This window comes from Patiria miniata, unplaced genomic scaffold (genome assembly GCF_015706575.1).
Source record: "Patiria miniata isolate m_02_andy unplaced genomic scaffold, ASM1570657v1 HiC_scaffold_24, whole genome shotgun sequence".
In the NCBI taxonomy this organism is placed as follows: domain Eukaryota; kingdom Metazoa; phylum Echinodermata; class Asteroidea; order Valvatida; family Asterinidae; genus Patiria; species Patiria miniata.
In genome coordinates this window covers 6,297,055-6,324,825 of record NW_024037063.1, presented here as the reverse complement: position 1 = coordinate 6,324,825, position 27,771 = coordinate 6,297,055, and the positions used below count along the sequence as shown (strand labels likewise).

The window sequence follows — 27,771 nt, the reverse complement described above, 5'->3', positions numbered from 1 at the left end:
TAATGAGGCTTCAGACATTATCAATAAGGCCGGGTCGGACCGGAGGCGGAATTTATGCCTCAAGTTAGTCCGACGCCTCAGTCATAAGTTCGAAATTTCGGACTTGGACTTATAAACGGCCCCGGATTGTGTGATATTTGTATTAAATAACTTAAATTCCCACAGTACAGCTAGTCCATGTGTACTTTATTCCTATGTTATTTTTCAAAAAATAAATAATAATAAGCGAGCCACACATTTTTTCTTTCTAAAGCAAAAAAAAAAGGTCTCCGGTTTCTGTTATGAGCGCGCGTCGCCGTAGCCATATCCATGCGCGTCGGCAAAATGAAAAAAAATGTTTTTAATGAAATTAAGATGATGTCTCAAAACCGCCAAACTCATTGGTTTGACTGGAATCCTGCTGCTGCACAATTTTAACGTGTTTTTTGATCGAGAATAAGCTTTATGTGGCCTTTCTGGACTCTCATATATTTGCACTAAGTTTAGTCGGGCACCATTTGCAGTCATCAGCCGACATTTGAACTTGAAGCAAAAAAATCAGGTAAAAAAAAGAAAGCCGCGTCGCCGTACCACTTTTTGGGCAAGCTCCATACCAGAAACCGGAGACTTTTTTTGGCCTAAAACGGTTGCTGTTTTTTTTATGTCACTTTAGGCCTTCACATTGAGATCCTGTCTTCTCAATGACTTCGCTCGTACCCCCCCCCCCCCCGTCTTCGCTCGTAGGGCGGGGGTACGAGCGACCCCCCCCCCCCCCCGCCCTCCCTGCAAACAGGGCGGGGTACGTACGTGTTTTTATTCCTCCCTGGTACTACGAGCGACTCGTTGACTTGGACAAATTTCGTGAATGTGTACAGTACGATTGGAGGACAAAATCCTTTGTGAACCACGGCTTCTTTACAAAACGAACGACCAATAAAAGCCATTTCATGATAATTGCTTAATTTTACAATAATTATTGGAGATTATTATTCAGTTCCGATTTTGAACGTTTATGCCAATAGAGGGCGGTAAACAACTTTGTGATGTGTAGTCTGATACCTGTTTCTTTCACTTTTGCTTTGGCGTTCTATATCATTTCATGCATTTGGGGCACGTGTTACAAGACAACGTAAAAACTATCGAAATTGACATCGACAGTAGAAAAATCGGTAGGTATGGCGATGTCGCGGTGAATTTGAAACGAAAAATTCCATTCCTGTATTCAAATAGTAACTGTTGACTAGTGTTGTTAATGTTAGGCTTATAATATAGGCTGGCAATATGCTCGATCTCTCACTTCTCAGTCTCACTCTCAATCATTTTTAAACGTTGAATGTTGGAACGGGGGGAGGGGGAAATTTGGGACCGGCCGACCCTCACTCCTCAGTACTGTGTACGAGTCCCAAAACTTAACATGCAAAACGAGAAAATAGGGCGATCGTGTACTTCTAGAATTAGAAGGCTTCTCTCCGTCAGCCATGTCAGCAGACGAGGGACTACAGTATAATAAACTTTAAAGCTGGTGGTATGTCATTTCCTGAGTGACAGCCATTTAAAAAAAAAAGCTGGTGACCATCCATCTTGAAAAATAGCCGGTTGGGAGGTCATTTTGGAGGGGGAGGGGAAGGGCCTCCTTCCTTTTTAAAAAAGGCAGGACGCTAAACATGTTTTTTTTTGGTTTGGCCCATTGAGGTAAGTCTGCTTTAGGTTGAAAAGGTAATTTTTGAGTAATAAATAAAAATGCCCTTGACTCTAATTTGATTGAATGAAACTAAACTGGGCCCTACACTACACGATCGCCGAAAATAGACTGGTACCTGAAACAAACAGTCCAACACCGTTTCAGTACTGCATCAATCAACTGTGTCATCATGCTGGAGGCTGCCGTCTTGGCTGTTTTTTAAACCCAGACATCAGCTGTGGCTCTGCTGTGGCACCAGAATGCAGGTTCGCAATAGGGCTGGACGCGGACACAGACTGAAGCCGGGGTTTGAAAAATGGCCAAGAAATATGGTGGCCTCCAGCACGACGAAAGGAGGGTTTTCGAATTGAATGGAAAATTTCTCTTTCTTCCCAATTGTAAGTGTCCCTGACCACCACCGTTATGTTTTTAAATGCTTAAAACCAACTTTTTCCCAAAAGAAATCAGAGATGATGACATCTAATTTTATATTTTCCAGAAGCAGAATGAGTGATGCCAAAGTGATTACCGTGGATTCTGAGGCCAAATCTTGGCTAGGGTTTGGCATTGGTCTTGCCATCGGTACTGTTGCTACAGCAGCAGTTGGATATTTGTGGAAATTCTCCAAATACAGACAAACCGTAGATGAGTGTAAGATAATATTTTATAATGATTTTAGTTTTTTTAATTCATTATAATGATTGGGGTTGGAACACTTTCATTAGATATGGACTGTTGAGGATGTTGGGTAATTTTTTTTGTAGATGAAAGAAACACTTTCGTAAAAAGAGCCATTTGCTTGGAAGTGTACATTTTTTTTTAAAAATCTAAGTATCTTTGATTTATCTCTGAAATGCATTTGAAATATATCCACAAAACACATCAATGAATGCATATAGAATGAATAGTTTGTGGGTCGTAAATGATTTCTTGCAAGAAGTTGAATTTTGTTTTTGTATAGATTCAGATTTACATCTTGATAGTTTGAATGATAGCCAACAATTCCCTGCCATCACTTCATCCTCATCACGACCAGCAACTCCAGCACATATCCAAAGACCAGGCGACAGAGGACACAATACTACCCAGCATGCCTTGCCAGGCACTCCACAGCATGATGCCATCAGAGAGCATGATGGGAGGTCGGGTGTCAGTAGGGAACCTGGTATAGCGTACAGTGATAACCAAAGCTTGTTGAATCTACTCTACAATATGGCTGAAGATCAGTCAAAGAAAGGTACACATCTGTACAATATTAACTGACCAATAGAAAGCCGCATTGGAATGTATTGTCTAGGGTGTTTGGTTATGTAGGTCTTCACCAATTAGAAAGTAGACGTAGCCAGAGTTCAGGAAGCCTGTTTCAGAGACGGCCTAACACCCGATCAGCGTTTTACTCCAAACGTTACCCAAATGTTCAGTCTGATTGAATTAAAGAGAGAAGTAAATGCACAATATATTACAGTGAAAATACTCATGTACTTCTCCAACTTTATTCAACAATTTCTTAAAATTTCCATAAAGGAGATTCTTAGCACTATGCATGCGAGGCACATACCACAGACATGGCCAGAGGGGTGTTTCACAAAATCTGAAGTGGATTTGTTGAACAGATTTGTTGGAAATTTGTGGATTTGTGTTTTGTGTTGACTTTTTGACTGAAAGGTATTTGGGCAATTCCATCGTCGCTCACGTTACATTTATATGCCATGAGGCTACTTTGACCTCTCACTACAAAGTATTTGATCAAGCTGAATCCAACCAGCCATACAACAACCTTGGGGTAAGGAGTACTCAAAAATAGGAAAGAAAAATTCAATCCATTCATTCAGTTTTTGAAAACATGTGTTTTGTTGGTCGTCACTCACGTTACAAAAAAGGACATGGAAAATTGTCCTGCAATTTTGTTGTTACAGTTTCCTCAAACTGTAGTCTGCAACACAAGTAACATATTTTTACCTTGCATTCAACCCATAGCTAGATATAGAAATATAAATATTTGAATCAAATAATAAGTGTGTATTTTAGATGCAAGGGACATTAGATTACAGGGAGGCACCGTCACTCACGTTACGTCGCTCATGTTACTTCCTCTTCGTGGTTTCTAACACGGCATAAAATCTGAGTTTGATGAAGTGTAAAATAATGACACTCTTTTCTGATAATATGTGAACCTTTCTCTCTGCCTTAAACACAAAAACTCTCAATAACAGTCACATTTTGCATGTTAAAACAAGGTGCCCAAAAGACTACCAAAAATCCATAATTTTAGCCAAAAAAACCCTTCTTTTTTTACCCCAAATCACACTTAACTACATTCCATCTCATGGGCACACCGCTCAAATGAAAGATCTTGTTGTCCTCTTTAATTCGACACCACATGTGATGTTGTGATGCTTGTAGTTTGGAAGACTTCATACAGTTTCCACTTGCCAGCCGTGTCCACTTTTGCTTGGAATTGCCCACTTATGAATGGGAATAAATGCTTCACTGGTATTAAACAACTAGGTTTAAAACTGGCTAGAGGCCTGGTCGTGGAAAACCTCGCCTTCTGCTCGGCCATTATCCGCATCCAGGCCCATAACCTGTGTTAAATGTACTTGTTTAATACTGGCTAAGCAAATATTTATTCCCTTATTACAGATCAGAAATGTTCACCCTCCCAAGACGTTTAAAGAATGAATGAATTAAATCATAGACCGAGCCAATGCATGCCATGATAGTGATTCTTTCTCTCCTGTTTTCACATTGTACAGAGAGTTATGTCCACCGAGGTATATCATGTAACATGTGCAATGCAAGTCCTATATGTGGAAACAGATACAAGGTGAGCTCTTCCCAGATCCATTCAAATCCATCAGGATGTTTGCAGGATTTTGCAGGATTGAGGAATCTTGGCTAAATCCCAGGAAGCTACTATGGGCTTGATGTATGAACAGTAGGCTGATTTGTGCGAGCTTGATTTGAAGGACATATTTCATACTTGCACTGGTTTGCTTTTATAGCACGTAATGCACAAGATTGATTTGATTCTGAATGTATAAACCAGTCATCGTCATGTGAGCGTCAGGTGTATGGAGGCAATGCGTTCAAGTCTCTGTTATCTCACTTAGTAACTCTCTTGAAAGTTGAAGTGTGCACCATATCAAGTACATCTGTGAAGCAATTTCTTACAGGCGTTGGGAAAACACTGAACATATATGCTTCTGTGGATGAATAATATCACAGAGTACCACACTTTTAATGGATGGCTACATAAACTCACCCTTTTCATGTGCTTTTTTAATTATTGAAGTTTTGAATTTGTTTTCAAACAGTGTGCAAGCTGCATCGATTACGATATATGTGAGAGATGTGAGGCACATGATAGACACAACAGAACACACAACTTCATCAAGATTAAGCTACCAATCCCACCGCTTGCTAATCCAAGAAATGTCCTCATCAAACCATTCTATCCAGGTTGGTATGAAACTATACTGAGTAATTACAATCAAATTACATAAGAATCCACTAACAAGTATCAGAGGATGAACTATATCAAAGAAATACTTGTGTCAGAGTTGATTTGAATAGCTTGTGGCTTTGGACTGGATAACTTGTGATTGACTTGTGATGGACTTTACTACAGCACTATTGGATACTTAGTTTAAACCTAAATTCTTCAAAACTCATACCCAGATGTTGCAATATTTTGATGGATTCAAGATAGAACAACCCAGCCAGTGTTTGTGAACAGAAGAATATGACATGCATTTTCTGCTCAGCATTTGATATTGGGAGGGTCAGGAATGTTCCTTGCAAAAAGGCCTCCGAGTGTTCCAGTTTATTGTGAATTAGTTTTGCTACGTGATGTTCAGTAAAGGCGATACAATAAGCCTAACAATAAGCCTAACATGGAGTATTAAAAAAACATAGCAGCAAAAGGTCCTCTGTGGTTGCAGTGGAATTTCACAGGACTGGTCATGAGATGGCATACTGACTTTGTAGTATTCTTTATTGACCTTCAGGTAAAGAACTTCAAAGAAGAAGACCAACATTGGATGAAATGCAGCATCTTAGGTCCACCACATACTGTAAGTCAAATAGTCACGTTCAAAACTTGACAAATCTTTGTTTAAATTATATTGCATAACCGTCTGCCTCGGAACAAGCTAGCCAATTCGTTATGTTTGTTAGTTGTATGGTTACATAGCAGGAGGTCGTGGCTTCGAGTCTCACCTGAGTGAGATTTTGTCCTCAGACAATGTTAAGCATGCAGTGCCTATGAAATTGTCGATGAAGCAAACAAAATCCTACGATAAATATATTTGAATTTGTTCTTTCTTTTATCCAGTTGACCAGCATGAAATTGAAGCATTATTTGACCAGTATCGGACGCTATGCACCAAAGATAGAGGCATCACAAGGGATGTATATGACCTGTGCTTAGGACCATTGGGACTGGAGAAAAATCTAGTCATGGACAGACTATTCAAGGTTGGTATTACAGCTAGAAGTAAATGACAAATATTAGGGAATGGATGTTAAATATTGCTTAACAGAGTTGTAAGTCCATCTTAAGCAAATCACAAGCCCCTCCAGATTCATAGCAAGGCACAGGCTGAACTAGGACAACGATGTTCTTTGTCATTATTCATGTTAGTTTACTTGAGATGACCTGACTTCTGTTTTGACTTGTCATAGGCTTGTGATTTTAGACTGATTTGGGATTGACTAGGGATCGATTTACAATGTAGGACACAATGGTGATGATGGACCTTACTACAATTAGTAGCATACAAACGTTTAGCCAATGGAAAGTCAATTACAGCTCCCAGAGTTCAATTGTTAATAAGTCTAAACTGCTTCAGTATAAGACATTAAGAAGTATTGCACAAGTGACATGTAGTACATTTTGATGTTCTGGCTCTCACAGTTCTATGATTCCAATGGTGATGGTTACATTGACTTTGAGGAGTTTGTCCGAGGTCTGTCAATTCTCATCAAAGGAACGCAGGAAGAGAAAGTCAGATGTGAGTACAAATATCAAAATAACCAACACATGAAGGGATTCATAACGCAGAAAATCTGCAATGTGCACGGTCTTTCTGTATTACCTGTATTACATCGGGGTAAAATGTTGACATTTGTTTCCGAAACCTTTCGCTTCATTCTGGCTTTGGCCTTGAGGAGAATTTGGTTCCCTGACTCGGGAAGACTCTGGCTCTATATGTTTCCATAATTCCTTCAGGAACATCCAGTCTTATAATATGAGGCAAGAGGCCAGGAGAATTTCCATTTAATTTTGATATTAAAGGCTTCTTAATGATTCTAAATCCTGGGATGAATCTAAATGTGGAGTTGAAGCAGAGGTTTTGAAAGCCCTCATTGGGTCATTGCTGTGAATTATTCTCTGATTTTTCTGCAGATGCTTTTGAAGGTTATGATCTAGATGGAATTGGTTGTGTCAGTCGAGACAATCTGAGGAAAATGTTCAAAGCATACTTCTACGTCACCATAGAACTAGTCAGAGATGTTGTCAAGGCATGTGAAGAAGAAATGGTAAGTTTATTTATCTAACTATAATTTAGCAGAACAAAAGCTGAATTGCACAGCGATTTACAATCAAAGGTAAATTAAATTTAAAAATAAACACAATTCAAGAGAGAATAAAACACACATGCAAAATCCACATATACAAACCATTTAAAAAGATATCAAGCTTAAATAATAAAGTGTTGAGCTATTGATGAGTATGTTGAGCTATTGATGAGTCTAGTGAAATACATGTAGGGCCCAGGGCTATTTGTAAATCTTTTGGATGAAATGGGATATTCCTCAAGTGTTCTATTCGATCTCTGAATGTTTTGATTCAGGGGACCACTCATTAAATCTGCCTGATTTAAAAATATTTAAAGCAAAGTTTGTTACAAATAGTGGTTCTTCTAATCATAAAGGTGATCCAGACACAGAGTACCGGTAGATAGCACATGTTCGTAACCACAGTATTGGCTTCCTAGAATAATACGGCAAATTCGTTATTGGATTGATTCCATTTGATTGGTTTATTGGAGTGTAATGCTTGAGTGCCATGTATGGACAGTAACTAGCTCTTTCAGAGTAAAAACCAGTTTCTTTCAGTTTTCTGAGTATGAACAATTTTCTCTTGGCTTTCATGCGTGGTTACTTGTTGGTTACATTCCTAAGACTTGTCTTGTGCTTTCAGATGGCCAATTTTGATGACACTCAAGGCAGACCTGTATCCTCGCTCTTCAGTGCACCCATTCCTACCGATACTGGATCCGATCCAAGTCAAATCACTAAGACACCGTTTCCTGGCAACCCTGGAAGCAGGTGAGTTGATTGGTCAGTGGTTCTTATTTGCCTTTCTACTGACACCTTAAAAAGCCTCCAGTGATGTTCCTCTAAGCGTTATCTGAACCTATGAATATCTTCCATTGAACAGTAAACTAAACAGACCCTTTGCATTCAGCGGACATCTTTGAGGTGTTTGAGTTATTTTACTTCAGTAACAGTGAATGCACAAGAGGTGCAAAAGCATGCACCTTCTTCTATCGCACATTTTTGTATTTCAACTTATAGAAAGTAAAAATAGTGTCTTTGCCTAAATACTCTGTTAATTCCTTGAAAACCTCCTGTTGTGCTTTGGAGAACCTGTAAGGGATAGGGTTAAACAAGACCCAACCCTAAACAGTCAAATCAAATTCCTGGTAACCTTTGCAGCAGAAAATTGACTAGAACTTCTCAACAAAGATTGAAATATAGGAGGACGCAACTTGCGTGTCACTTCCGGCTAGCATCGCCGTGCAAAGCTATACGTTCAAGCGTTTGTTGTCACCTCGCATTGACCTGAGGTCACGCAAAGTTGCATCCGCCTATAGCCGTATTTTGAATTTTTTTTTTTTGTCCGTTAACATATGAATTCAATAATGGCAATATTAAAACTTGTTTTGTCAAACAGGGAAGATATGTGGCCAGTTATGGAAGCAATGTCACAAGATGCTATTGAAGAGATGGTGGAGAACATCTTCAAGATGGCAAATGTTGATTTAGACCAAAGGTGAGATACTTTCTCAAAACTTTGGAACCCTTGGAACTTTTTCACTTGGATACTGCCTGTTGCAATCAAGAAAAAACACATTTAAGCTGTTGTTACTACAATGTTGAGTTTGTGGTACCCGGATGTAGGCCAGGTCACCTGGGTCCATGATGAGAGCCATCTATAATCATGAGGGGGATCAGGTTGGTGTGGCGGTACTTTCATCACCTACCACAGCTGTGACCCGGGTTCGAAATCCCGCCTGGGCCAATATTTTGATTGGGTTTTCAGTCCCTGCCTGATTCCGTGGGTTTTCCCTAGAATATCATTCTGCAGTTTTCTTCCACCACTAAAACTGTAATTTCCTTCCACATCTCCTACCAAGGGACCCCACTGGAAGTCAGTCATATCCATTCTGTTCTGGTACTTGTGCTGATGGATGTTGTCAAAATAAATAAATAAATAGAAGTGGCAGAAGACAGACATCTTCCAACCATTTACCATCAATTGTCCAAGCAAAATGAATGTGCTCAGTCAAGTTCTGTACTGTACATGTGTAAGTGCATTTTAAGTGAAGAAATATGATCCTTTGCAAGTGAAGGCCCAAGAGATGAATTTTTATAGTTCATTTTGTCCAAGTCATTTTTGTGTCTAATCCCACAATCTACAGTAATTGGAGAGGAGGAATACATCAAACTTGTACTGAATAAAGTATTTTGACCCACCTATAAAACTGGAATCATTTACATATTTTATTTTATTATGTTGTCAAACATTTGTTGATTTTTTAACGTTTGTATTGGAGTGGAGATTGGGTTTGTGTTTAATGTGCTGATGACAGGGCCCTATGGAGAACAGTTCTTAGACCACTGATGGGGCTACCCTGGTAAAAGAAAACCGATAAATAAATACAATACAAGATCGAAATAAATAACACGAAAGTACTGTTTCACAAGGATGACATAAATTGAAGTTTGTCTTCAAGAAACTTGAGAGATGTGTTTGTTGGTCTTCTATTTTGCTTTGACTTTCAAATGAGCAATCTTGTTTATATGACATTTGAAATCACCATTTTATAATTGTCTCATAGAATATTTTGTCAAGTATGTTTTGTTTTAATTTACATTTAGATTTGATAATGAAATTTGAAATTATAAATATACAGTTATGTCAAGTCTCAAATGCTGCATGCCTAATTATCTAATTTATCCTACTAAAATACATACATATTATTTTGAATCAACATACATGTATTTATTGAACTTAATAAATACCTTGGAGAGTTGATAGCTTCTGATTGGTCGAGACTCAATCACGTGGGTGTGCATTAAAATGTGATATAAAGACCGGCTTCAAAAACAAGCGAATAAATGGTCCCTGAACCAGCATTGATCCAGCCTCATGTAAGCCAATGATTGGCCAAATATACAACAGTTCTACGGTAGCTTGTAACAATACAGCAGTGCACATGCGCCTAACCACCATCTCGTGCAGACTTACCTCACGCACACGTATGCAACACATTGCTATGCACGCGCAGAATAAGTCTTCACATGACATGTTCATACCGAGGATGTTTACCTTGAAAGCGTGGATCTGCGATTTATTTTCTGTAAACACGTCGCCCACGGACATATTTCCTTTTTTTAAACCGAGCGTCTTTGTAATTCTAGACGCAAGAAATATGTAAACAAAATTCCAGCTTCCTCCGTCAGGTAAAAATATGAAAAAAAATTGTTGTAATTTGTTCTGCTATGGCAGCAGAAGTTCATACCTTGGACGTCAGTCGTATTGCAATGAAGATGAATAATGCATTGAAGAGACAGGCTAGCATATCACAGGCAAAAGCTAAAATATGGCCCTTCAACATGAACACAAAAAGTCTGGAAATATCGCCGAAAGAAAAGTCACAAAATTGGAGCATTTTAAGTGTTTATTTCGTTAAAAAAACCATTCCGGCTCGGTCCATTAACAGCGGCCATCCCTTAACCCGGTCATTATCACGCAGTGAAGACTGGGTCCTCACACTGTTATTCCCTAATAATAAATCTTGGAAGAATGGTCGTGTTTGTCTTCAAGGAAAGGACTGCATGTAGTTTTAAGAGCAACAGAAACCTGACGAATAAGGGAAAAATAATGAAAAGCATACATAACTGTTTTAAATAATATTTTTAAGGAAAAACTATTTGCCCTAAGTACCGTATATGCACATACATGTAGCTAACTAGAGGAATATTACTTACATTGGATATTACTCGTCCTATAACATGTACATATTGCTTGACTATTTTACATTACTCATCAGCACACAACATTAGACCGTAGAAACTCTCTTGACCTCATTTTATTTTCCTCTTGTGTTAGTATAAACACACTCATTTTCTGGCCGTCTACATTGATGCAGTGAATCTGGTTTGAGGTAGCCACTCCTGAGGGAGATAGACAAGATCTCGTTACGCCTAATGTAAACCTCCGTCTAAGTAATGGGAAGATAGCACAGCCTAATCTCTGTAGAATTGGCCTGCTGAAGAGCTCAGCATTCTGATTTGGTCTTCTTGGTTTATTGTTGGTTTGCTTGACATTAAAGGGAGTCAGTTGGGATCATTGCCAAATGCTTGTCATTGGATCAAAGATGATTCAAGAAGATTCTTGGAAAATGAGACTGTTGTTTGAAATTCCTCTTATGTAAATGAAACATAACTATGGTGTGTGGAGAAATAAATTGCTAGCATTGTCATTTTTTTTGAGACAATTTGTGAAAGTAATTCCATTTTTACTTTTATTTGCCTTGGAATCTCAAGATTTTTATAATTTCTTCTGTTGTGATACTCTTTCAGTTCTGCTCTTCAGCAGCAGTCAAACCTCACATGTCACACTGATATATATTCTCCATATTCTCTCCTAATGTACTTTGTATCTGTAGAATCACACTACAGCAGTTTGGTGAATTGACGGCCGTAGACAACAGCCTACTCGCTTGGTTTGATGCTCTAGGGACGGTCTTCTAGTCACCTTACCCTGCATGTATATTGAAGGTAAGATATTGCTTATATGGTGAGTTATTCATACCGTGTGCAAGATTGATGCCTTCGTTGGTGTGATGTCATTTTTTTGGTGCCTAGATGAGGAGTCGGGAGGGTTAGGGTGTTTCTTAATGTCACTAGATCAAACCTGTTGGGAACACATCTCCTAGTTTGGAGAACTTGAAAGACATTTTGGATGCTATTTGTAGCATAATTTGTCCTTAAGTTGTCCATTTGTTATCGGTCTCCTGATTTGAGCCGTGTGATTCATCGTGGTGTACTTTGTACACATTTCTTTGTCTGAAGTGTTGGGGAAGGTGAAGGGAATACTGGAGCCATTTTGGGTTTTTTTCTTCTAAATGAAACAACTGGCTAAGCAGTGTGTGTGGGTAAAAGGACTTTGAGACATTGATAGGAAGCCATGCAACATAGTGTTTCACATACTCCAAGTTAAGATGGTAGAGCAGCTGATAGTGCAGACCTGTTGCGACACTGTGTTGCACCACTGTGTTGTACAAGTACTTTTTCTTCTCTTACACGTTGCAACAACAGCCAGTGAACAAAGTGTGTTTAATTCACTAATACGTACAAGGTCTTATTGAGGTCACTAAACAAATTAATAACCTTTTAAGTAAGGAAGTAGGAAAGAAATGAGTTTGTTGGAAGATTATTGGCGAGGAAAGGGTGTCCCTACTCTCTCTTAATTTTTCTTGCACCTGCTCCAATTTGTTTATTGCTTTATCATTACATGTACAATCTCTCTCTAGAGGTTGTATTTAGGACTACAGTCTGTATAGTTGAAGAATTCCAATTCCAGTTGTCACTGCTTTGGCCTGAAGATACATTGTTCATACACATTGTACATGCACATTGTACATACAGTAGGACAAGGTCCCCAAGGATTCGCAATGGCAATTTCTCATTTTTATGCAGCGCTGCATAATACGTACTGTATTTTTCTTTTCTTTAAAAGCAAATGTACATGTCCACACTTTATGTACAGAATAATTTGTTGTACTTAACCAATTCTCTATATTTCCTTGGTTTTTCTGGCAAGACCTTGGATAGCTTAGTGTTCTTTATATTTAATGGTTCATTTTCTATTAAACATCTTGGCAAAAAAAACATTCACAGTCCTTAATTTGGATAACTCAGAAACCAAACCGTATCTTCAGGAACACAACATCATTTTTTCCCTGATGAAATGAAAAGCTGCCTTAACGTGCTTAATTGATGTCCTCATCTGTACATGTCAGTCTGTTGAGAGATGCAGTCCCTGTATCTGAATCATTAGGGAGTCGTTCATATAATCTGTCTCTGCTCTGTCTATAAACTATCTTGATGATGAGACCTAGCCCACCAAACCCAATTAAGGCCTGATTACATGTACTTGGCTACAGCTGGCAGATACATACGTGTCTATGGGAAATGAGTGGATAATAGTGGTTTCCAAATGCCACATATTTTACTGGCCATAGCCAAGTTATTCCGATGTGGCCTTAGTCTGAATTAGATCTCATAAGGCTGTGTGGAGATGAGATGATAGTCACACAGGCAGAGACAAACTGATCAAATTTAATGTCTCTCAGTGGAGTTACACGAATAAGGATAGGACATACTAGTTACTACATCGGACATGTACATGAGGTACTATACATGAACATACGTACATGTACAAAACGGAGATGTGTATGTGAGTAGGTTTATTCAACAACATTACAGGATGAACAATTTGTTTACGAAGTCCTAAAGGAACATATATGAGAAAATCAAAAGAAAAGAATTTTGTTGTATGTTGAACATATATAATATGTACTTCTTTATTTTTACATTTATCCAGCCCCCTTTTCAAAGATGAATCATATTTATTGCTACATACCTCGGTACGATGTAGTGAATTTAAAATCCAAAAAGAAATTTCTGTAAAAATGTGCTCTGTGTGGATTTTTTTTTAAAGGAGAAAACGTTATATTTTTCAACTTCAAAAAGGTTTTTAAAAAACAACAAAAAATTATAACAAACAATGGAAATAAAATGAAAGGAAAACAAACATAAAGTCTTAAAAATACCCTCCAATGGCAAGTACACGTGATGATCGAATGAAGGAACAGAGGCAATGAATAAATAAAGTCAAGGACTTAGGTGCAGACTGCAGAACGGAAAATAGACTCTGGTAATCCTGGTAATCAAGACGCGTAACGGCTGAACACAAATGAGAAGACACAAACACATTGAGTTGTACAGGGCTCTGCATATGAGGATGGGCATGCTACATGTATACATTATATTGCCGATGACATCACAGCCAGCAAGGGGTATTTTGGGTGGGTGGGGGCGGGGGGGGGGGGGGGGACAAGGAATGTTTTGAGAACTGCTTTAGGTGTTGATAAATTACTGCAACACAAAATCCTATAAGCTCATATTTTCTCATGTACTGGTAGTCATCATTGTTTCCAGGAACATTGTAGATTTGTTTTTGATTTCTAACCACGAGTGTTCTTCCTCGGGCAATGCATGTTGCCAGCCGTTATTTGGATATGACCATACACTCCTTTAAATGAATGTCCATGTTTATACTTAAGGCCTATAGCTACGGTAATAATGGGAGTTTCTGATGTTCTACCGTCCTCAATTGCAGACTTTTTCCCGTGGCATTTGTCTGTATGTGTTTGTCCTTGTGTGGTTGACTGGGCTTTGGCTGCATCCATTATTGACCACATTTTCCCTTTAGCTTTCCATATGATACAGCAGCCAGCTGTGTCTAGTCAGTGTGTCACCAGATATGACAGCATACAATAGATTAGCGATATTAGGGTTATCATATGTGCCTCAGTTGGCACAATTAATGTGCCAACTGTAACAGAGTAACCTGGATCACATCTGTGTTGAAAAATATGGAATACCTGTATACATGTAATTGATACAAATTTAATGAAAGTGACAAATCCTTATGTATATAATTAGTGGTAAGGGATACATCAGATTCCAGAAAATGCATTGATAAATTCCTAAAGTGAGCAGTTTTATTTTGGGGATTTTTAGAAAGTGGCTATATAAAGCTTATGTCATGTACAAATGTAGTTGCATGTTCTGTATTTTTTTTTTTTTACTGTTTAGCATTAATCTCTAATCTCTAATACATGTACCGGTATTTATCGCTTTCCAGTTGATTTTTTTTTAACTTGAGGCTTGAAATAAACTTTTTTTCACTCCGTGCGGGTAACACTGTTTCTTGTATCAAACAAATGAAATGCTTTACATGTTGTAAGCATATCCTTTGTAATTTTAACTCATTTCAAGCTTTGACTCATTGATCATGTGTAACTTAAGAGTTTAATTAACACAGAATATGTAATTCGTAATGCATGGCTGTGACTACATAATTTGGTTTAATCATGGTGCTGTATAAATACATGGTTTGACTAACATGCATTTTGTATCAAATTGTGAATATCATATCCTACCGGTATAGTGGAAATGTGGAATCCGGCGACCAGAATTAGAAGTTTTTACTGCCTTGGTGTCACGCTCATGCATATGCTGCACGCGCATTTTGGTATTCCTAATGGTTGAAGGGACCCGGAGCGCGTGTGTACTACCTGAGCACGTGTGTACTACCTGAGCGCGGGTGCATACCTATGTTCCCCAATACCGATGTTCCCCAATACCGATGTTCCCCGAAATCCTTACCAAATAACCCTAACCCAAACTCTAACCCTAACTCTAACCCTAACCCTAACCCTAATCCTAAGGATTTCGGGGAACATCGGTATTGGGGAACATGGGTATTGGGGAACATCGGGTAGACCCCCCTGAGCGCGTGTTGACTACACCTGAGCACGATTCGCTCGAGCCTTGCAACACCGCAGAAAATGGCTGCTGCTGGATTTGTCTGTACTTTTCTACAGCTACCTGTACACGCGAAGCTTCATTTTTTTTTCTCAATTGTTCCATTTCATTTCATTAATCCATTGTTTATGATTTCATTATGTAAATTAACCTATTCAAATTCATCATTTTTACAATTGTTAATTTTGTTTGTTTTATTCACCAGGATTAATACCAGTTGCTAAGGACATGCATGCCGTTACCATGGAAAGTCTTCAAAAATGACATATTGAACTAATATGACAAAATTGACAATATGTAATCTTTTATTAATATTTGAATAAATATTATGTGTATGTACGAGTATTTTGAAATTGCATGCATTGATATCATTTTTTTCTCATAAAAATAAACGTAAGGTACCGGTACATTTACCGGTACATAGCATGTAACTGTGAATACATCTACATGTACCGGTTCATTGAATTTTTCGTGTTTTTATTTTAAGACTTCACCAATTCGAATAAGGCCAATAAAATGAAGAACATTTAATGCGAGTCCACCATGCAAACGTCTGAAATATTTTTGAACGTCTGATACTTTAAGAAGAACAGTTATTTGTTAGCTGAAAATAGCCACGTACCTGCATAGTGTACATATATGTTCAAGCATGTTGTGCTTTATAGTCTAGGTGATATTTCCAAAAAGGGCCCATTTAGAGCAAGAAGAGGCATGTTTAAGTAGAATCACCAAAATAAACTTTAAAAAAAATAAAATAATAACAAATATACCCAAATATGGGAACAAATATATTACAAGACAGGTATTAAAGATTTATGCAAATTAGGTATACATGTATTTCCATTAAAAATCCAGCTTGGTTACCATCATTTTCGGATTCAGCATCCCGAAATGAGGTAAAATATATAAGTTACATGTATGTTGTCAACTTCTACTCAAAAATGCCTCTTCATGTAACAATTTTTGAAATATCGCCTAGTCTTTTACAGACGATCCCTCACCAGGCCCCCTTCAATGGAGAAACCATTGTGCACGCTATTGTACAAAGCAACTGCCCATGATGGATTATCTGAACAATAGTTAGCGCAATGCTTGTAGCATTGAACAGGGCCTTTGTGCTAGGATTGTTAGCGTGCCTGGATATGCAAAACACCAAGCAAGGTCTCTTTGTCTCCCCCTTGTTATAATGATAGGGTTCAAGGTACTCAGCGATAACAATTTAATCATTAAAACTAATGCAAGTGGGGTCGAAAAACTAACAGTTTATATTATAATGCTTTTGTTGTAATTAATTTTTATGCAAACATTTGAATGTTCTTTTACTGAACAGTAGCACATTGTACTACTGACTGTGCAATATAAACCCCCCCTTTTTAAAGAAACTTGATGCAAATAAACGTTCAAATGTAGCCATTTTATATTGTTGTTATGGACTGCCAATGATGACGCCCTTCGGCACACATTGCAGTCTTCAGTTACATAATTGTGAGTGTGAGACAGCTGCTTAGCCAGGGTTCTCATCCTAGGGGGGCGGGGGGGGGGGGGGGTGCCCAAAAAAAATCATCTGTGCTGAAAGGTCGAAGGTTTTTCACCGGACACCAGACCTCCGTAAAATACGCCCTCCCGTAGCTACGCTGCTGGTGTGGGAGGGGATAGGTGGATTTTTGAGGGGGACAGGTGGATGTTAGAGGGTATGTTGGGGTGTGGAAAAGCAGACGGTTGGCCTGCAGCATCATATCCCCCCCTGGAAACTATCCTTCAAATGGCCAGTTAAGAATAAGAGCGTGTTCAAGTTACTTAGTGTGTGTGTCAGTATCATTTAATAACATACACAGTAATTCAATTTTAACTTCTTTTCTAATAAATACAAATGATTTAAGATATGAACTTCTTCCTTGGATCAGTGTATTTTGTCCTAGTTAGCCTGTTTTATAGTAAGTGACCAGAAGCCAGAGGCCTACGTATACATGTACATGTGCGGTGTGATGGCGCTTACTGCTTACATGGGCAGTAACTTCAAAACTTGACTGCAGATGGAATGGGTCACACAGCAATGAACACAACATGGGGAATCAAGGCAAAGATATGATTATTTCAGTAGTGGAGTAGTGGTGCAACTTTTTTAAATTAATTTATTTATTTATTGCAACCATTCCTCGCAAATTCAAGACTGGTTGGATTACATGCAAAGATAAAACGAGAAATAAAGGTCGTAATTTACAAAAGGGCTAAAAGACGATTTCAAACATCTAAACAAAAATATAAGAATTAGGATTATTATCAGGATAATTAAAATGAATGATGTTGATGGGTGCACATCCATAAAATTAAAACAAAATTAAGTAAAATGATAATGAAAAATTACTGGCGATTATACAAACACGAGGTGTAAAGCTGTTTTTATATCTGTTGGTTTGGCATTGTGGACACATCTCTTTACCATTCCTTAGTGCATACCTCAAATTGTCTTTGAAGTTCTTCATTGATGACTATACCCACTGTATGTACCGGTACATGTATGTATTTCCTTCTCTGACCCGTTAGATTTGATTCAAAACCAAGTTGAAAATGTTTTTTTTCGTGACCACTTTGCCTTTCATTATTTTGTGTATTCCACATGGGTCATGAATGGAACAGTCAGTTTGTCTTAGAACGTTTCCAGAACTCAGATACAGTACACCGTACATTGTGCAGACTGATTATATTTCAAAGTGCATACAAAAATACTGTTCTGAAGTATAATAGAAGGTTACATCAATATATTTTCAGCAGTTCATAATAAATAACCTTGGGGATATTCTCACCCTCTTTCCTGCCGATATATTGAGCTGCAGCTGAATCTTAACACATTAAATTACATTTGGAAAGTGACCCATGATTCCATATACTCACAAGCCAAGCAGTACCCACTTGTGAAAAAATCTTAGCCTCATCAGTCTGGGATACAGTTTCAATGAGTCACCGGTACCCGGTCATCGATCGGTAACACGTTCACACCTGGCTTTAGGTCTGCTTCAAAGGATGCAAAGAACTAAGGGGAAGTCAGAGTACATCAGGTGTCTGCTGCATTTCTCAGACAACTCGGCATGTTATCACAATGACAGTGTAAGATTTCAAATCACTTTTCTGTTTTTGATCTATAATAAATTGAAAAGTTCCAAATATCAGTCCACAACAATAAGTGTAATTTCTAAAAAAAAACCACCAAGAATATGCAGTTTCATTGGATTAGGCTAAGCAGAGAACGTTGCACTTTCTGTATCTTTTTTTTCTTCAAAATAAACACTGAAAAAGAATGTTATGAAAAATGGTTTCTTACTGTACTGTATTAAGCATCAGTTGTTTGTTTTCACTTCACTTAATAAATAGTTAACACTGCATTATCTTGAACTCATTTCCTGTTCTCCCCTTCTTGCATATAATTCCTCATCAAGGCACCTGTAAGATGCAGTGACAGGTGTCTATTTGAATACCAAACCCCTACATCTGATCTAGATGCATCCATTGACAGCTTGCTTGAGTATGCATCTCCCATAGCTTGTAGCTTGATGTAGAAGACACACAGGATACAATGTCAGCCTTTCGGGCATACGGTAGCTGTAGAGGTGAATACTAAGGTGTGCAGTGTATGCAGGCCTATGGCATTGATTAGTATACTTGGATAACTAGTATACTGAAGATACACCCTTTTATCTATGCTATCATTGCTGTTCTCTTTTCTAATGGAGAAATGAGCAGACCTTATGGCTTGGAGTGATACCCAATACAGATGCAGAACAACTTAAGGGGCCAACTGTGTGGAGCTGCTTAGCAAACATGAACTTGCTCAGCCAAAGAATGTTACCAGCTACCAAAATGATGTCATACAATCTAATTGGGTTATTCTATAAATTTGGGTCCACTGTTTTTCCTGTACCTGTTACTTCTGACATCTATGATGGGAGTTAGATTGGCACTGGCTACTGTCCTTGCCTTCCACTGTTGTGGCCTGGGTTTCGATTCCTGTCCTGGTCCAATGCCGGGTTTTCAGTCCCTATCGGTACCTGATTCCATGATTCCCCTACCTGAACAATACCTAGAGCGCTTTCAAGGAATCCTTGGTTTCATTACCAGAAATAAATAAATAAATAAATGATTTTATTGCACTTCTTAATGCTGCAGTCATCCTCCAAGAATAATCGAATAGCAAACTAACTCCCCCCCCCAAAAAAAAGTGTTTGAAGGCATTCTCAATCAACAGTAAATTACAATGTGGCAAAGTAACAGAGACAGAAAAAATGTCATTCTTGGGACCCTAACTTTAATAGAATGACCCGACTGTATTTTTCTCGGTTGATTTTTGCTCAACACATAAATGTAATTGTAACACACACAATGTAATTGGCTATAGCAAGAATACTTGCTAATATTAGTAACGGTTGCTCACCTTTTGTTATTCAGTGAAAGAAATCAGGGCATTAGTCAAAAAAAAAAAAAAAGTTGCAAAAATAATGTAATGGTCAGAGATTTTGACATGTTGTGAAAGATTCTTGCCATATTCAATGAAACCATGATCCTGTAGCATCGTAAGAGTTCAATCAACATGTAGAAATAATGCAAAATTGTAAATCGCTTTATTTACACATACACGTATGCCAATCAATTTAAATTAAAATTTTGAGAGGAAATGTCAAGCTCAACAAAAGCCCACTTGACAATTGCTCCCCCTTCAAGTGTTCTATCTCATACACTCAAGATGCCAGGTAAGGAACGTCTGACTAGATTAATGGCAGATTGTGCATTGGTGCATGCAGGGACCAACTACAAAACTTCAGTTCATGAAAATTACATTAGACTGAGGGATGATTGTAAGGGATTGTATTCATGGGCAGTCAGAGCATTCCAAATTAATCACTTACTGTTCCATTGATATTGACATTGGTTTAATTGCATTATACAAACACTTTTGGTTCAAGGATACTTGCAATTGGCAAAACAAGTCTCCTAATTAATTGAAATTTGACTGTGGTGAAGCACGTTTTTATACTCTTCAGTTGTTAAGAGTGAAGGATACCTTAGTGGAGCAGACAATATCAAATGGTGCAGGTAAATATACTAGACAAGAATTTGAACAATATATTAAACCTACCTGTCTGTAAAGTATAGGCCCCTCCCAGTGAGCATAACTGCAACTCTCAAATGCCTGACTGCATAGTCTAGATGCGCACGCCATATGTGAGTGCAGGCATTTCGGACATTATTCATGAATGCATGTCGAATATTAATCATTGATGTGATTGGTCAAGACATTGTTGGGCGGGGCTTAGTGGAGCAGTCTATTTATAATTCACTAAGATGGCGTGTCTTGAAACATAGCATTCTAGAGCTTTTAACGGGGCGCCAGATATACATGTACCCAACATGTAAGTATTTTATTCTCTCCCCCCCCCCTCACCTCCCACTCCTCATCCCCCTAGGCCATGCTTCCCCCCTCCCCCCAATTGTTCCACATTCACAGGCCATTCATACAGATAAAATGGTCCGTCAGAAGGGCAAATTGAAATACTCGAGTACAATATCATTGACTCAGCTCTTTGTATTTCTCTTGGACGTGGCTTGAATTTTGACACATTTGAGCACACGGTGAGTGATAGTGCTAAACACCTTCCAATGAACTGTAAACCTATACCATTCATGTAGAATCAAATGTCCATATTTGATAGCAAATGACCACTATGTTTCTTTAATACTGGCTGGGAGCCTTTGAACATGAACCCTCCATTTAATGGAACTTTCCCATTTACACGTACACATGTAAGCCATAGATACTCCCTAAAGTGTAAGATTGCTGTCCTGGATTATCAGATGACAATGATGGATAAAAGTGTGAAGTAGAATCTGAATGCCATGGGTTAGAAGTATTGAGTTTGGCTATTACTGAGATGTGTGAAAGAAGTCGAGCAGAATATGCTGGAGTCAAGTGGTTATCCTGCAGGCATTAAACACTTATTACTGTGCACAGCTTATTACCAATAATGTGTCGATTCCTGAGGGGAAAACAGTGTGTGTTGCTGACACCACTTTCCTTTTATAGGCCTACTGTTTTATGTAAAATGTAAGCAATCTTTCAGTTATCATTTTGAGGTTTTATGAACTTTTAAGATTGAAAAGAGACCAGAATATTTGAATTGATGACAGGACTTATGTCTACTTTTTTCCATTCAGGTACATTGCACACCTCTTACAATGCTGTCAATATGTACCATAATGACTCTGTGACACTCCAGTACCGGTATATAAACAAAGCTGTTTTACTGTAGGGGATTTCCCTACCGGTACCTGATGAAGCAGCTTAACATTCTGCTGCTTAATAATGATTGACAGGAATGCCCAACATTGGTTGTGCTTTGCATCTGACTATGTACTATCAGTATCATAGAGATTCACTTCAACCTTCCTCCTGATAAAAAGAAGAGGAAATATTATATTGGATAAAAAAAAATGATTTTGCTGTTATTTATTTTCATGAAATATTTCTAACAAGTAACAAATAATTTTTGAACAAAAATGGATTTGTTTGTAAACCCAAATTTTAATAGCATATCATTTTGCTTCTAGTTTAAGATGTCCTTAAGTTAAACTTCCATATAAGAACCACCTCATTTGTTACAGATAGATTGAAATATCAATATTGAAGTTGAACTTAATCAGGAAATGAATTTTTGAGTATCTGGCACCTGTGTATCACCTGATTAATTACCTGACCTATTTAATAATGAGAACCAAAATCATTCATGCCCCAGGTACATGAATCTAGCCCCACCGCCTATTGGCTGGTGTAGCGGTAGGTTTACCCACCCCTTGGTTTATTGGATGACTAAGCAACGTACGCCTCAGAGTTGCCTCCGAGAGGCAACTGATGAAAAGAGCATTAAGAGAAGCAAGACGGTATAGGACTAGCATTGTACGTATTGATTCACTAATTACAATGTAGCTACGTAGGATTCCATCTGCACATGTGCATAGGCAGGTAGACGCTGACTGGAATAAACTGTGACAATTTCACTGCGCGTGGTGTGTAATATACGTGCATTATTGGATGAACCGGTATGCTCCTGATGTTCACATCTTAAGGAATTGGGAATATACCTCTCTGTTCAGATGGTCTTGTGAATTATCTTACTGGATTCTGTTGTTTCTTCCAGACAGTCGTGCTGGGTAAGAATTTTGAATTTTTTTTTCTGTCCGCTGATTGTGTTTAATTCATTTATTGGATCACGTCAGGTGTGTCGATAGTGTCGGCTCAATAGGAACGTACTGTGCACGTGTACTGTGGTGTATATGATATGGTTTGTTGTGATGTAGGAAGCTCCATTACATTCAGGGGTTCTTAGAAGTCAAACATTTAAGGTACGTTGGTAAGTGATATACATGTAGCATTTGAAATCTTGTTTTATTTTGAAGTATGATGTTTCTTGAGGTATTTGTTTAGATGACATTTCTTATTGTCATATATGCACTTCCAGGCAATGTGTATTTCTTTACACATTTATATCTTGTTTCAAATAAGGAATGGGAAAAAACCCACATCTTTCAAATGTTATTGTCAATGAAATGATCAATTATTAATTTTATTCCCTTAATGAAGTGGTTTTAAAATATCTTTGATTAAGAAACTATAATCCTTGTTCTACAAATAGATTGAATTTTATGCCTTTAGACATACTACATGTAGGTTAAAAAAATGCACAAAAATACACCGAAGCCTGCGAGATCTAGCTGTCCAGCAGCTAAATTTAGTTTGGCATTGAAATTAGGATTGTCAAGGTGACATGAATATATGCATGTCATTCTTTGCTTCTTTCAGGGTTTTAACCACTAAAAATTCCAAGTGCTCTTTGTCTGTTTTAATCTGATAACCTTGCCCTTTCAATCCTGCACATAGTCAGAAGCATTTAGTGCCATGGCTGCATTTACAATTACAATCATTTCAGTTTGCTGTTAAATTTGTAAAGAAAATACATACATTTCAATGTGAATATTTCAGACATTAAAAATGCATCCCACTCCCAAAAATTAAGTGAGAAAAAAAATATTGGTGGTTTTTATAATACAGTATATTTTAATTTCATATTTTATTCTTTTTAATAGAAAAGTAACATGGATCTTGCTTTCAGGTCAATAGATTTGCATAATTTAAGCCTCCTGTATGGCTTTATATTACCTTCATTAATAAGAACTATTGATCTTCAAATATTGAGGTTGATTGATCGCAAGTGAATTGAAGGTCAAGGATAATTTGAATAAAGGTCACATGAATCACTTGTACACTCGCGCGCTCACTCGGGCATTTTTATAATTTACTTGTCCTTTTCCTTTGTGCATGTACATGTACGTACTCATGCTGTAATGCTTTTTAAAAGTAAATGTAAATGCACACAATGCAAAATGCAAAATTAAAACCTGGGTATAATATCCAAATTAACGAGCACATTTCTAGACTTCAATTTGCTCAGAAAACATCTAAGTGTTTTACAGATTTTTGTTTTTAGGGGGGGGGGATGGGTTTCAAGCATTAGTCATCATCCTGAATGCTTCAAGTGGAACAATATGTAAAAGCAATTGATCATGGTTCATTGGCTTTGCACTCGCAAGTCATGTGACCAGGAGAAGTCCAGACATTTCATCCATTAGATTCTGCTGTATTTAAAAACAAATAATGGTGTTTGCCAGGTCAGTGCTTTATCAGGGTATGGTTCAGTCATGGTTGTACTAAGCACAGCTCCATGGTCAAGTATTCTGAGTGTCTTTTGGACACCATAGATTGATTTTGGACAGTTTTAGATTCCATCTTGTGTGTGTGTGTTTTATCTTATAGCTCATTTATGAACATGTAGCAAAACAGTTTTTTCAGGAAAAGTGACCATGTGCATTACATTAGGGTGACAATGACAAGAAAGGGATGTTTTGTTAACATTTATCGATTAAGTTAAGAAAAAAATGGTCACAAAACTTTGTAAAGGTTTTGTTTCAAAAGTTAAAAGGATTAGCTATAGAAAATTTTTAATCTGTGTGCAAACACATGCACATGCCACACAGGTACCGGTAGTGGCAATTGTACACACTTCCACCTTGTAGCAATTTTTGACTCTCAGTATTATAATCCTGGCAACATCATTGCTACTAAGAAGTTTGTGTCTCCATCTATAAAAGTTAAATCTGTAATTCTGTGAATCATACGTGTACACCCTTGGGCTGCATTCAGACTTTCATTCTTGCGTCTCCAAATGAAATACAGTACATGTGCCACCAAATATAAGGGGAAAAATGGGATAGTACAGATGTAGGAGACAGCAAGAAATCGAAGACTGACTCGTCATATGATGCCATGTAATATTCAATAACTCACTGCAGAATTGCATATACTACAACCGCTCTGCTGGTCTGTGGAGAGAAAAAAATCAATATCACAAAGAGCCCCTTGGCTCGTGGCGTTCCCCATCTTCTTCTTTTCCGGCTTTCCTTTTTTTGTTTTGATAATCGAAAGGACTGGATATTATTGCCTGCCTTCAGGATGTTACAAAAATAACATCATTTTGCTTCTTGAAAATGTACTCTATAAGAATAAACAGCTCAATATTAGATGGGATTTAGCCAGCCTTCAATAATGTAGCCAGGTATATGTTGATGTGTATGCACTACAAATATTAAACTATAGCCTACCATGCATAGACATTGCTTATGCTGATGGGTTTCATAAATTGCGTCAAGTGTCATTTTAAGAATTGTAGGAGATGGTGAGGCGTAAGTTTGAGAGATTCCTTTCAATTTCCATTTAGATTCTATCAGGTTACTTTCTTGTAACCTCTAGACAGGTATATTTTATTGTGATGGTATTCTTTGCATTTATGAAGAAAAAATTATAATAATTGATAATACCACAGTTGATTGGTTGTTGCTTCAAAGTTAAAGTACAATGTCCAGTTTACTTATGATCCGTGCAGAAACAATAGATGGTGCTTTCTGACTACTTTCAAAAGCCCAGTAGACAGGATACACTGCGTGTATGTACTGGTTCACGACTTCGCGTGCGCATGGCGCAAAGTAGCACAACTATTTTCACTCCAATTTTACTCATTGGCAGCGCGTTTGTTTGAATGTCCCTCCCAGTGGTTTCCCCATCTCTCCCTTTGTAACCATTGAGGGGGGTGGGGGGGGGGGGGGTACCTGTACTTGTCTATGGCGTCCATTACGCAGGCCATTGTACCATGCAAGTTTACAAAGTTTTCCACTACGGTAGCTACAGTACATTTATTCTGTTCGCTTGCATTGCATGACAACATTCTGCAGTGTGCTTACAGTTGGCAATTGCTCACTATTGGATCATTTCCATGCAAGGCACGAGTTTGGAGTGTGTGAATTTTTGTCTACCATCTGCCTCACTTAACAATCTTGACGGGAAGCATGGCTGCGTCAGACTGTACTTGGTTGCGGCCGGCAATCACACATGCGCCTATGGGAGTAGCCAAATCCAAATCCACTTGCAGGTTGTAGCCAAGTAATTGGGATGTACCGTACATTGTAGCCCAGGCCATGCACTGTACATCATGGCCCACAGCTGAGCAGCCCTTCAATGCAGAACCATTTGTAAGCTGGGTCAACATACCGTACATACTGGTAGGGCTGCATTGTCACTCTAAAGAGTGAGACAGTTCAAGTTTTTGAAAAGCTGTGTGTTTTTTTAAAAGCATTCCACCTTTATATTTAAACATTGCCTTATTTACAACGAGACTGTTAATCAATTTACAGTATATTAGTTTTGACCCCCATACAGGAGACATTGGAGGAGAAGCTTTTCATTTTATTGACAATTCTTTGGTAGACTACACTTCGCATGTCTTGATCCATAGATTGATTCATTAAGCGCCACCCACTGTTCTTCTTCAATGCCATGGCCATGCTGCATGTTCAAACACACATGTCATGCAGGTGCACGGCTGTGATTTGTCAAAACATCAAAGGCTGGAGCTTATAATCAGTCTATTGTTGATGCCATTCACTAAATCAAGGTGTGCAATTTATGTGTGTGCAATTTACCTGCGAACAAATTTGGCCTTAAATATACATGTTGTATAAATTGAGTTGCATATTGTGAAGCAGCTGTTATAAGTAGGGAATATATTCTCCCAAGATTTAGGTTCCTGAACATACATGTACATATTGTAGCTGAATTTTGATTGGGGGTGGGGGGGGGGGGGGGTGGGTGGGTAGGAAACCACATTCAGTTAACTATAGGCTGTATTCATGAGTAAATCAGGGCTCTGTAAAGATGACATTTTTTGGTACAAACAGACGCGTATCCCAGGTTATTGGCGTAATTTTATATGTTTCTATTCAAATCAAAACTTAGATTTCCACAATCTTAAATTTGTATATTTTGAGGTAAAGTTACATAACTGCTCCAATAAAATTAATATGATATATCTACCTTATTGACACCCAGAAAAGGACTTCTTCACATCGCCCTCATTGCTAAAAACAATATGGCCAGTATGTGAGTAGGAGTCCTTAAAAAAAATTCTTGCTCCACGGTAATTCAGGTCCCCCAAATTATCTTGGCACAAATTGTCAAGTCTTATTTACAGACGTATTTGATTGTACATGATCAAGCATTGCTGAATAATATAACAATACCTTTGTGATTGGGTTCGTGTATGACCCGTGGTTCTGACAGAAATAAATGCATTCGGCCTCACTCATGACGTTCTGGATGGCCGTGTGCATGATTTTAGGCTGGTGGAATTGTACACCTGACAACCTTACACACTTCACAGTGCTGTACATTTCTGATATATTTTCATACAGTGCAGCTTTATCTTTGACAATATTCCATCTGATAAATTGGAAAGTCTCCTGGCAGAGATCCAAGCCAGTTTCCTGGTCTCAGCAGGGACGTGTTTGAGGCGCGCAATCCTTCATGTGTCTAGTGTTGACATTAGGTTTCATTTTACCTATTGCTTGATTCAGAAATGTCTTGTGTTCCAATCTCATTGATTGCCAATTGAAGATTAATTTACTGATGGCGACTGGGTAAGGGACAAACGAACTCTTCTGCAGTGAACATGATGATTATCAGATTTCTGAAATAGCATTGTAATATTGTTTCATTCTCATCGCCAGATTTTTTATTGTAAGCGTGTTTATAATACAGGGAATGC

General features: G+C 38.1%; 2 protein-coding genes across 4 annotated transcripts in view; both read left to right on the top strand.

Annotated features, from left to right (window-relative positions):
- The first annotated feature begins 1,045 nt into the window (after window positions 1-1,045).
- Window positions 1,046-17,458, top strand: LOC119731668. Of its 2 annotated transcripts, none has more exons than XM_038204875.1 (13): window positions 1,046-1,148; window positions 2,160-2,311; window positions 2,628-2,897; window positions 4,417-4,487; window positions 4,978-5,122; window positions 5,671-5,736; window positions 5,997-6,139; window positions 6,579-6,675; window positions 7,071-7,204; window positions 7,869-7,996; window positions 8,625-8,723; window positions 11,626-11,737; window positions 15,780-17,458. In XM_038204875.1, exons 2-12 carry the CDS (start codon window positions 2,167-2,169, stop codon window positions 11,708-11,710), a joined length of 1,383 nt encoding a protein of 460 aa, XP_038060803.1. In that variant the 5' UTR covers window positions 1,046-1,148; window positions 2,160-2,166; the 3' UTR covers window positions 11,711-11,737; window positions 15,780-17,458. The 2 variants fall into 2 exon arrangements, with proteins under 2 accessions (XP_038060803.1, XP_038060802.1); XM_038204874.1 differs by having other exon boundaries at window positions 2,622-2,897.
- A 5,073-nt stretch (window positions 17,459-22,531) lies between these two features.
- LOC119731667 (synapsin-3-like) overlaps window positions 22,532-27,771 on the top strand; it is a 21,332-nt gene continuing 16,092 nt past the window's right edge. Inside the window, exon 1 of one of the 2 annotated variants that reach the window (XM_038204872.1) lies at window positions 22,532-22,771. The gene's annotated coding sequence lies outside the window, so the exon portion shown is untranslated. The remainder of the gene's footprint in view (window positions 22,772-27,771) is intronic. The other variant, XM_038204873.1, reaches the window with a different exon arrangement.

Coding starts and splice junctions, on each gene's coding strand:
- LOC119731668 (XM_038204874.1), top strand. CDS start 2,167: ATGAGTGATGCCAAAGTGATTACCGTGGATTCTGAGGCCAAATCTTGG. Junction 5,123..5,670: donor CATCAAACCATTCTATCCAG/GTTGGTATGAAA, acceptor ATTGACCTTCAG/GTAAAGAACTTCAAAGAAGA. Junction 8,724..11,625: donor AATGTTGATTTAGACCAAAG/GTGAGATACTTT, acceptor TTGTATCTGTAG/AATCACACTACAGCAGTTTG.